This window comes from Macrobrachium rosenbergii, chromosome 23 (assembly GCF_040412425.1).
Source record: "Macrobrachium rosenbergii isolate ZJJX-2024 chromosome 23, ASM4041242v1, whole genome shotgun sequence".
In the NCBI taxonomy this organism is placed as follows: domain Eukaryota; kingdom Metazoa; phylum Arthropoda; class Malacostraca; order Decapoda; family Palaemonidae; genus Macrobrachium; species Macrobrachium rosenbergii.
In genome coordinates, this window is record NC_089763.1 from 2446161 (window position 1) to 2458254 (window position 12094).

At 41.2% G+C, this 12094-nt stretch overlaps 1 protein-coding gene across 12 annotated transcripts in view; it reads left to right on the plus strand.

Moving 5' to 3' along the window:
- LOC136851231 (cyclin-D-binding Myb-like transcription factor 1) overlaps positions 1-12094 on the plus strand; it is a 672051-nt gene that overhangs the window by 206242 nt on the left and 453715 nt on the right. For 7 of the 12 annotated variants that reach the window (XM_067125176.1, XM_067125181.1, XM_067125180.1 and 4 more), the window contains exon 4: positions 7466-8015. In XM_067125176.1, coding sequence (XP_066981277.1) covers positions 7466-8015 — 550 coding nt within the window. The remainder of the gene's footprint in view (positions 1-7465; positions 8016-12094) is intronic. The other 5 variants (XM_067125178.1, XM_067125183.1, XM_067125175.1 and 2 more) reach the window with 1 other exon arrangement.

The following is a 12094-nucleotide window of genomic DNA, read 5'->3' on the forward strand; positions in this document are numbered from 1 at the left end:
CATGTGCCCATTCTCTCCATCTCACCGAAGGCCTTTTTGGCCTTCTGAAGGCGTTGCTGGGGAAGCCATCAGAGCTTTGCGTGGTTTGGGGGCCCTTCATTTTGATGTAATGGTATATCCTGTGTTTTGCAGGAGCCTTGGGCATCTGGCGGAGCTCAGGCTTGAAGACCTCCGGGAACTCCTTCAGGAGGGAACTGTATTGATGGTGTGCGACGGAACAGATGGCTGGCTCCTTGGGGGCTGGCAGGAGTCAGTGTCCAGCAGGCGTTTGTGGCTGACGTCAACTGCCAGTCCGAAGTGGGTGAGGAAGTCTGCCCCTAGGAGTGGGGTCCTGACGTCGGCAATGATGAATTCCCAGCTGTACCTACGGCTAAGGATGAAGATCATCAAGAGCTTGGTGCCATAGGAGAGGATGGGGGATCTATTCACGGCTGTCAGGGTGGCAGTACGGTCCAGCGGGTGTCTGCGGTCCTCTCCTGAAAGCAGGAACACTGAATGCACAGCTCCAGTGTCGACCAACATCATCCTGCTGGAGATGGTGTCGCAGATGTAGAAGCCTACTGGTGTGGGGGCCCTGGGTGTTTCTGCTGCTGCTGCTGCCATGGCGGCCTGTGCGGTTGGCTGCTGCCTCCTCCGTTTTGTGAAGGGAAGAAGTGGCAGGGGGCTTTGCATCTCTGGGCAGCTCTCTCGAACCTCCGGTGATAATAGCAAAGCCCCAGCCCCTCCCTCTTCTGCTGGTGGGACGGCCTTTTCTAGTTGACGACGTTGACAGGCTCTGTGGTGGGGTCCTCCGGCAGGAGGCAGTTGGCGGAGTGTGCGGGCGTGGTGCCCTCTTGGCTGCCTTCGTGGAATCCGTCAGCTGCTGCGCTACCCTGATCAGGTCCTCGACCGGCAGGGTATATGCGTCCGTGATCTGTCCTCGGACCTCCGGCAGTAGCTGCTGGAGGAAGATCTCCCTTGACAGGCTGATTTCTTTGCGCTTGCCGTTGCTGTCAGTCTTGGGGAGGAGGAGGAGGTCCTGGAGGGCATGCCACGTTTCCAAGAGGTTTCCCTCCTGGCGGGGTTGAGGGCGAGGTCGAGGGCGCGGGCAGCTCTCTTGGAGGCTGGCAGGGAGCAGGTCTTGACGAAAGTGGATTTTAGTTCTTGGAAGATGGCGGGGACTGACGTCGTCAATAACCACGGGGCGACCTTCCTGTATATCTCCTCCGAGAGGGCATTGATGGCGGTGTTGGCCTTCAACACCTCGTCTGTTAGGCCTGCTACCTGAACTGCCCCTCAACCCTGTAGAACCAGGACACTGCGTTTTCCTTGGTAAATGGCGGCAGCCCTAGGTTAAAGGCCATCTTTGGTTGGTCTGTCAGGGAGGTCATTGTGTGGGGTGCAGGTACCGGCGTGGAGGTGCGTGCGGGAGGGGGTTGCGAGGGGGAGGTGTCTGCCTCCGAGAGGTTCACAGTAATTTGTATGTGGTTGGGAATGTCTGCATCCATGCTCATTTCACGCTCTCACTAGGAGTGTGAGGGTATACTCGCATCAAAACACGCTGGGGGAGCGTGCTGTGTGGGTCCACTAATGACGCTGGCGACCTGCCGACGAGTGTTGGTAAACACCCAAACGCTTTGTTAGAGTGCCGTAGTTAGTCCGTGAGGGGCATGGTTGAGGTTCATCGGGCCAAGACTTAGTCACCGTTTGGGTCTGTTAATGGCTTCCGGGAACCACTCCGGGGGTCACTACTGTGAGAGAGGTGCAAAATAATGAGCAGGAAGACAAGTACTGCTCGTTTATTGATGAAGCAAGCCGCTTATAAAGCGGCGTGCAGACGTCTGCGTACTTCGCAGAGACCGCAGGTACAAAGATTTACAGGGACCTGAGGTCAAACTATTTTTCTACAAAAACAGGACAGGTTCATACAGAAAACATAGTAATTAATAATGTCTGATGTGTTACAAAAATACTTCGTTACATGTACATAAAGCATGATCATTCGGAAAGACAATAAAATATATAATTTACAAATATGGTGGTAAACACGTGTTTTCACCGACCCCAGGTCGATGTGAAGGCAATGCAGAAAACGGGATGTTCATTATAGAGAACGCGTTGAGCGGGAACTTTACAGTACAGTATATGTAACAATTCATAACCGTCTCTCATAACTAACAACAACTTACCAAAGAGCTGACATAAACAACATTGAGTGTGACATAAACAACGATTGGGAACAGCTGGTTTGCGTTTTTTTTAGGGATTTTATTTTAACATTAAAGTATGTTAGTTTACCTTTTTATACCCGTTTTACATTTATGTACAAAAATAAGAAATATAATTCCAGTAATGCATTTGTTTCTTTTAGCAAATGAAATATGATTTCCCAAATTTTTATGCTAGTAGGATCATTAGATGATTCAAAGAACGTAAACATTAGCCTTAGCTTATGCATGTGGCAGATAATAGTTTTTTTTTATACACTTTACAGTAATGTTATACCATGATAGTAATACAGTATAAATGGATTCAGTAAAATATCAGTTTCATTGCCATTACTTTATACTAAATACAGATGGAATAGCCTATTAGACTTATGCAAATGGGCGTTACACTTGCATGAATGTAACACCTAGCTTAGGTCAGTACTTCACAAATAAGCATTTTGTATCTCCTGTATAGTAATACCATATGATAACAACAGGTAAGAAAGTTGCTGTATAAAAATACAGGTAGGTAAACAAAGGAAGGTTACCTTAATACCTAATTGTGTGTCATTTAAAAGAGAGAGGTGGAAAAACATAGGGGTTGTATTTTTCAGTGTATTTATGCAGTACAGTATATGTTGTTAAAAATAGGTGGGGGGGGAGGTAGATGATTGCCTTTTGCGTATAGTTTTCAGTTTAAAGTGTGATGGTGGTTGTTTATAAGCATACAGTATTGAGTGTTTACAGTTACAGTATGTGGTATTGACAAGGTTAGATGAGGAAGGGTAGAGTTGCCTTTGATCTCATCATGCTTACCCCATACAAAATGGGAAAACAAGCACGCTAAAAGATGAGGAAGACCCCTAGATACTTTTGCTCACCTTTACAGTATCTGGATATGAAATCCAGATACTGTAAAGGCCCTTGGCACCTTAATCCAGATAATTGAAGGATTATTGCACAGGACATATATGCATGGAATTACACTTTAACTAAGCATATCAAAATTTCTAAGCACCTGGTAGGCAACTTAAACTGATGTTTTCACAATTGAATGTCCAACAGGCACATTACATTATGTAACTATACTGTAGACTAGTTAGAACTTTTATCACAAGATAAAAGATAATCACACATGCTTTACTTGCAAAACTAAAACCTCAAAAGTGAAATTTTTTTTATCGCTGTTCACAGTGACGAGTCTGAAGTAACGAAATCAGCTAAGTTGGAATAAAGTACATAATGGTAGACAGTCAGACACTCATTCACATGATAGTTTATAGAAGAGCAGTTTACATGTAGGTAACAGATGAATGAAGAATATTTACACATAAATTCAGTCATTTAGGATTAATCTTACCACCTGTTAAAGATAGCCTAGCTATTAAGATAAAATAGAATAGAAGATTGCTTGGCTGATCTGGATGACAGTGTCTGTTTCACTTGTTCAACAGGTGTCTTTTGAATGTCTTAATGCTTGTCAGAAGCCATTTTGCCTTTGTTCAGGATGGTAGTTGGTGATTCGCTAGTTGCTGTGGACTTTTTATTTCATAGTATCATGACTTCTTTGTAATGTTCACTCAGGATGTCATCGGGTGACAGTATGAACAAAAACATCATGTTCTGTTGGAATGTTTTCTGATTGCATTCTATAGAATTAGATGCACATTGATGCTGTAGTGTTAGATAAGCACACCGTTTGTGCTGGTTGTAGGGGTCAGAAGCGTGATTTCATCTAGGTGTGGAGAGTGTAGGGAGTGGTCAGAGGAATATATAAATATATTCCTTATATAAAGGAAGAGGAGAGAGTAAAATAATTGAAGAAGCAATTAAATAGAATAGGGACAGACCTTTTACTTTTCTTCTTGCTTCATCACTGCTCCTATTCTCTTATCACCACCCTCTCTGCCTAGACTTGATCATACAACCTCACTTACCCTTTCGGTTTGAGTAAAGCATATTCTAACATTACAAAAGGATGTTAGTCTTAATCTAGAAGCCAATAAAGGTCAGATGAACTCTGATTTCAGGTAGCCAGTCCATGTTTCCCCATAGTGTGTGCTCCTTTCGCTGTCCCCTTTGAGAGGAAAGGTATCAGTGGCCTCATCTGTCTGTAACTGATGCTTAGGACTAACCTGCAATTGCTGGAGGTTTGCTGCCAGGGAACCTTGTCAGTTCTTGGAGCCAGGTTTTCTGTACCCTCGAACACTTGCCTCTCATTAGTCAATCAGTTCAGTGTTTGGCTTCCTTGCCTAAAGATCTAAAAAAGATAGCAAATTTTTTATTGGTGATCCAGTTTTTTGCCGCTTGTCTAGCAACGAAAATCGTCGATTTTCGATGCCAATATGTGCCGATTTCCATTTATCGGTGCTGAAAATAGCGTATTGGCACTGATACATACTTAACAGAGGCACCAATAACTGAAAATTGGCAATTTTTGGCGTTTATCGGTGCCGATAATCCCCGAAAATCGCCAATTTTCGGTTATTGGCAAAAGATTTAGTTTTCATTTTCATAGGTCATACTAGGAGTCAAATTTCAACTTTTACAAAGATTTTCTGCAGGAATTCATTCCGTGCTTCTTTGCACATTGTCAGGTGACTTGCAATTCATTTGAGAGACATGGAGGCTCTCCAAAACGACACATTTGTTGAATTCACAAAGGGAAATTTCGTTGCTCATACAAACATTCGCCCTTTTCCTCATTGGCTAGAGACCAAGCACATTAGCAGATTGACGCTTCTGTGATGATGGAGCCATTGGCCTATATGAAGATATAGATGCTCTCAGAAGGTGGACATTGGCTTGTCCTGAAATGAGCCACCTGATTGATAAGTTTGAGACTAGAAGTGATGCTGATCTAGAATCTGAGGGAAAGCATCAAAACCTGAGAGAAAGCATCATAATGAAAGTGAAAGTGTGTAGAAAAGGTTTCTTGAAATGGTTGAGAATCTAAGAAAAGTAGTCAAAGAAATGGGCAACCCTTTTAAGGAAGATTCATTGTTCAGTCGCAAGATACTTGCTACAGAGTCCAAGTGCAAACATTCATTGCAAACCATAAAAGAAGACTGTAATCTATTCTCATGTCGTCATCTAATGCCTTAAATGTACTCTTTCAACATGAAAGTCAAAATTCCCCACCATCACAGGCACAAAATTTGTAGATGCATCAGGCACAGGTCACAGCTGTTGCCTCTACAAGAATAGACATCCATGACAAAGAACCTGCCACTGATGTTACCCTAATGGATGGTGCAGCACTTGTAAATGCTCTGAGACCAACAACAGGGTCTATTTTCTTTTTTTAGTCATGCAAAAATACAAACAAGCACACATTATATTTGATGTATATAGGGCAGAGCATGAAAACACTAACAAGACAAAAAATAGGCACAGGAGTTTGCTGCAGAGTGATCAACACTGCAAAACCTCTTGGAAATTGGGCCACCTTCCTCAGGAATGACCAGAACAAAATTGAACTATTTGCATCTTGGGCAGACATAATTGTTTCAACTCAGGCAGATGATACAACATCCATTATTATCACTAAAGGGGTTGCTGCACATTGTAGCAAGGCTGAGCTGGGCACTGCTGATCTACAAGATTGCATTCACGAAGAGGCAGGTAATTGAGTCATTCGTGAAGAAGCAGGTAATTGAGTCTTTGCATGCAGCATATGCTGCAAAGCGTGAAGACATCTCAACTGCAATCATATACAGTTCAGCCATTGATGTTTTCGTCATAGCAGTATCTAGCTGAACAGGACACTGCTGACCTACAAGACTGCACTCTCAAGGAAGAAGATACAGTACTATAGTCCTTTTGTATGCCGCATATGCTGCAAAGCATAAAGACATCTGAAGTGCAATCATGTGCAGTTCAGACACTGATATTGTCATCATAGCAGTGTCTAGCATGGGAAAAACTGGTTTGAACAAACTAAATTAAATTTGGAAGAGGAAAAGGTGTGAGGTGGATACCTATTCATGAAATTGCAACAGCTATGGGACTAAAAGCCTCACTCTTTTTTTCATGCATCTAGTGGGTATGACACTGTGCCTTCCTTTCATGAAAAAGGGAAGAAGTCTGCCTGGCAAACATGGACTACTTCAGCACGTCACACCCACCTTCACCAAACTGAAGTTCAACACCAGCAGCTGTAGAAGATGGAGACATGCAAATCATTGAAGAGACAGTGCTGCTAATATATGACAGTAATTAATATAAAGATGTAAATGTGGTTAGACTTGATCCCTTTTCAGGGAATCAGAGAGCTTATGATTGCATGATGCCTACATGGGCTGCTCTTAGAGAGCATTGCAAGAGAGCTGCCTTTTAAGCAGGGCACATTTGGAGCCAGTCTTGAGTATGCCGTCCAGCAATGACCAGTCCAAGACACTGGGGATGGCAACAGATTGATGGTGCCTGGCTTTCATATTGGACAGATTTGCCAGCAGCAACAGTCTTGCCAAGAACTGAATAAGTGTGGATGTATGAAAGAATGCCATGGCAGGTGCAAGTGCTACAACTCTGGACTTAGTTGCACACCCCTCTGGGTTCAGCAGCTCTCTCAATGACAGTAGGAATATCAAAATATGAATTCACAATCATTAAATAGAGAGTATGCAGTTTTTGCAGGCTTATGGAATGGAAATAAATATATTTAAAATATAAAGCAAATTTGCTGCCATTTTAGAAGAGTGTCAGCCATGTTGGAAATAGCCATATATTGAGGTGGCCAGAGGTTGATTTTGATTTACTGGAATAATAAGAGTTCCCATGTCAAATCTGTTGCTGGTTTGTTTCACCATTTGCACTATTTTTCCACCACCCCACTATACTATTGGTGAAATGTGCTGTGTAGGCTAGTCCTTGAGAATTTGTTGGTAAATGCACTTCTTGACCATATCAGAGCAAGAGCAGTGTTTGGCCAGTAGAAAAGGGTTAGACTACATCCAGAAACAAATGTGGACTAATAAGCAAACCGTTTAGTGCTGAATACACACATGCTTACACATAAAGCAATGATTGACTTTAATTGGAAACACTGATGATCTCAACAGAATTTTACATGTTTTATTCGAACTGGCATTCATATACAGTACTGTAAATGGATTTATGTTCAGTGGTATGTGGTTTGCATGTTAGTGTGTATGTTTTTTACATTACTGTAATTGCTTTATACCATTGTGATTATTAAATCACATTTTAATGACAGTAATAACATATGACATACTAGTGTGTTTATATTTCATGTGATTTTCTTTCATTTTCAGAAGATCCTGCACCACAGATTTCTGGTGATTTGGACTTACCCAGTAGAACTTCTGGAAAAAGGAATATGGCATTAAAAATAATTGATTTGTCAAACTCTGTAAAAATTTCGTCTGTATCACACTCTTCTCAGAGAAAACAGAGCAAAAGCCCAACAGTCATCACAGTTTGTGACACCAAGCCATCTGTTCCATCATCTGCATCAACTATTATGCCAGTTGGGTGCAAGCAAGAACATTCCTTTGAAGGCCTCTCTTCACCAGCGAGTATCCAAGTAACCAAAACAGCTTCAGACATTTTGCCTTATAGTTCTAAGGAATTAAGCTCTGTAGAGCCTATTCAAATAAGACTGCAGAACAAGCCAGATGCTATCAGTAAAATTATTGTGTCATCATCTTGTAATAAACGAAAGTCTCAGCCTGCACATAGCTCCGCATTGGCATCTGTGAAAGCTTCCATTGTGAGTGATTTTCATGAAAGTGCACAGTGTGTCAGCGTGTTGGAGGAACAAGTGCCTCTACTGACTGAAATTTCAGACAGATCTGCTCACAGGTAATAGAAGAATTTTTTCATTGTTGTGGTAAGATTCTTGAGGGAAACACTAAATTTTAGCTACCATGCTAAATGAATATTCCATTGGGAAATACTTTATGGGTAACTCATAAAAATCAGAAATTTTTAAAGTAATTTGTATTTTTCCTAACTATACAAACCTGAGATCCTTTACATTAGGAATTACTTTCAGCGAAGCTGGAAATGGCCATTAAACTTTCAGACAAGGTGGTTAGGCAGTTAACTACCGCCCGGTAGGCAGGAGTCCTGCTTGCCCGGATGTAAACATTCAAGTTTGCTTTCAGCCCAGGTATCAGATTGAGGGGTGGCATGAGGTGGGTATGAAATGTTATGTAAATGACCTCAGGTTTGTATAGTTAGGAAAAATACAAATTACTTAAAAAATGTGTGCTCTGTTCCTACTAGATATACAGACCATCGGTCCTTTACATTAGAAAGACTCAATCGTTGGAGGGAGGAATCTGAGTGAGTCTCTGAACTGACTGGAATTCGCCACACTTGGGATCTTCTTCCTGGTCGATAGAGCGAGGAAGAGAACTGTGCCTGTGACATATTGATCGGAGTATAGGAACTGCTTGATCAATTATCAGACTTCTGTGCTTTTCGAATGAGTGGGGGAAACGTAAACTCATACAAAAATAGGCTAAGATGAATCTAAGAGTTGGAGACAGTAAGGCAGTTATAAGTATTGGGTTTGTCTTATTGTCAGGGTTTCCTTCCTCCTCTTGCTAGAAGAAGGAATGGGTCTGCTTCTATAAATCTGATAGAGAAAATAGAATGGTCGCTCGATGTATAGACTTACCTGCATCAGCCACCAGTTCCAGTATGTCTTGGCTCAAATCCACTCTCTGCCCGAAGGAAGAGAAGAAAGATGAGAGGGAAGAAGAAGTAGGAGAGGCCAGCCACTCACACAGTCATTCTCACTTCCACAACTGAACATCTTAGGCGAGATACTACCTGTCCTGATAAAGGATCCGTGTAAGCTAAACAGCTTGTTGAGCAGCCACCACAGGTCCCAAGGAAAAAGTGTCCAAGAACTTGTGGGCAATATCCCAAAGGTAGAAAGAGGTGAAAATGGTCTGACGAGACCACACCCCTGCTTTCAGTACCCAAGGAACCGACAGATTCTTCCAGAATGCGAGGGTTGGACCACTGCCCATGACTTAATGAGCTCTTGGGCAGAAGGTACCGGTGTTGTCTTCGCCAGCAGCAGAGTATGCTTTCCTGATCGTCTCAGTAAGCCAGAAAGAAATCGTGTTCTTGGACACTTCTTTCTTGGACGAGCCAGTGTTAACAAAGAGTCGTCGACACTCAGGCCGGAGACATCGAGTCCTCTTCAGATAGCGCCGCAGCACTCTTAACAGGACAAAGTAACATCTCGTCCGGATCATTATCAACAAGTCCTCAAGGGAGGGGATCATGAAGGACTCCAACCTGGTATCAAGGACTGATGGGTTCTGAGTCTTCACTTCAAAATCTGGGATGAAATCAAGTGTTAACTGATCCCCATCCCCTCGAGTGTTTAGCATCAAAGAAAAGTCCGTGAACTTTGCCTACTCTCTTCGCTGATGCCAGGGCAAGCAAGAAGATAGCCTTGAGGGTCAGATCCCAGTCTGATGACTCTCATAAAGGCTCGTACAGTGCACGAGTCAGGCTCCTCAAAACAAGTCACATCCCATACAGGGGCCCTGAGATCCCTGGGAAGGCAAGACCGTTTGAAACTTCTCAACAGTAGTGAAATCTCCAAAGTATTTATTTAAAACACACGCACTTACATCATTGTCAGTTTCACGTGAGCAAAACGTTCATTCTCAGACAAAATACAGCTAAAACCTGATTGGCTGGCTGGTTGCCATGGAGAGCTGTTAGCCAACAACAGCCCCTCTACTTCTGTTCTATTTATAGACATATTTCAATCATAAATGGTCTTGATTATTTGACTGTTGATGGCAAAAGTTACTCAATAATTTGCCTTATATAATGATTTGTTCATGAAAACAAGAATTTAACAATAATGTTAACTTGAATATAGTGACATGAAAAATCTGTATAAATGTACGGCTGCAAAATGATGACGACATTAGTAACAATAAAGAATCCTCTCCAAGATTGATATGATGAAACGTATCTTATAGTCTTAGCTATCGTTAAAATTCATATTTGTATTGTAATGATTAGTATTATCATCATTATTGGTATGATTATTGATTTAATTATTATTATTATTTTTTGTGTTGTTACAGCACCAAAAATAATAATGATGATAATTAAATCAATAATTATACCAACAGTCAAGAATTTTGCCTCAACAATAGCTCAGCTTACACTGATTCACGCCCGTTGTTCTGGGCAGAGATATTCAGTCAGTTGACAATGGCTTCGAACCAGTGCACAAAATGGCAGAAACACCAAACACGAGTCCATTTTGTAATTTTATTTACAAAAATAATATATACTACGAACAATATAACCAAACTATGTAATATTACGTTAATGTAAAAAGGTATAGGCAAATTTACAATAACTTTTAAGCTAATTCAAATTATAGCTGGGTTTACAAAGAAATTTATTGACAGTCGTCAAGCAAGATATGTGAATGGATAAAAGTAAATGAATCACAACAATCACAGGAGAGGATATATAGAGATATTTAGCACTCTTGTTTCATAATGAAGTAATGTATCGGCTACTGATAACCTATGTTAAGTTTGCTAGCATACAAATTGAACAAAGAACAAAAGATGAATTCTGGAGCACTTGGGGGCTGAAGTCAAAGTGCAAAAGTTACGTTGAGTCCCCAGAAAATCACTGACATCACAATTTAATCAAGCCTACATTTTACTCATCGGGTTCACTAATGTTGTGTTATTTTGTGACATGTTGCAAATCAATACAAAAGTTAACATAGGCATCGATTAAATTGGATCAAAAACACTATAATTACCTAAGGCTTCTTGGTCAATCTAGCAGGATGGTTGCCCGTGTAAAATGTGACACACACAAGAGCACGTTTAACCTACGTGAGGTCTAGAAGATGATTGAATGAAGGGCGCGTTGCTTGGCATCACCAAGGAGTGTCCTCTTCAGAAATCTCAAGTTCAGATTTCTTAGTTTCTGTCGAAACTTCAACAAGAGAGATTGTACCTTTCCACAAGTTGTGGTGTAGTTTTATGTATTCTTTCTGAATTTACATAAAGTGGAAATGTGTATTATGTAGAAGAAAGATATCATGTTTTGTTGTGTTTTTATTTAGTTGTGAAAAGCATTGTGTTTGGCTGATTCATGTATTTAATTGTAAGTACATGTGTAATGGTGCTTAAGTACCGGTCATCGGTTGTTTGTTGGTTCGGTTGTTAGTCAAACGTTTGAAGTTGGTTGGTGACGGTCGAAGTCAGTCTCAATACAGCTTTGGTGCAGTGTAGTTATATCTAGGAAGGACTCAGGATTCAGCCATAGTTGTCAGTGCCTTCAAATCCACTAAAGTACTCCTTTTCATCTGAAAGTTCATTTAGGGAGACTTCCTTTAGAGAGAAATGCATATCTACAGTAAATGTAAGGAGAATTTCTTGGAGTGTTCTTTGGATGAGGGTTACGAAGTAGAGATTGTGCTCACGCTAATCCCAAACTCAATTCAGAATATTAAATGCGCCATTTGAACTAACAGTAAGTTTGTACCATTTATGTCTTAGGCAATATACACAACGCAGTATGGTTTTGATTATGAGTTAGAATAATATAGTTGAAGTAACCTGAGTGTCGTGGCATAAAACTTTGGTTACGATTAGGTTAGTACATTTCAAACCGTTTAGGCTATACAATCACTTTACGATTTGAAATGCTATACTTATTCTGAACGAGTCGGAATAAATTGGTGCCGTGGCCAAGGTCGTAGTGATTGCTTGTTATAACAGTGATCTGTATTATTAGTGTTTATGAAATTTTAAGGATTGTTGTGTTACTTGGCGACAGGGATAAAAACTGAAGCCTGATCTTTGATAATAACTCGGTGGGAATTTTAACCTTCTTTCTGTTTTGAGAGTATTGTTTTTAGGATAATA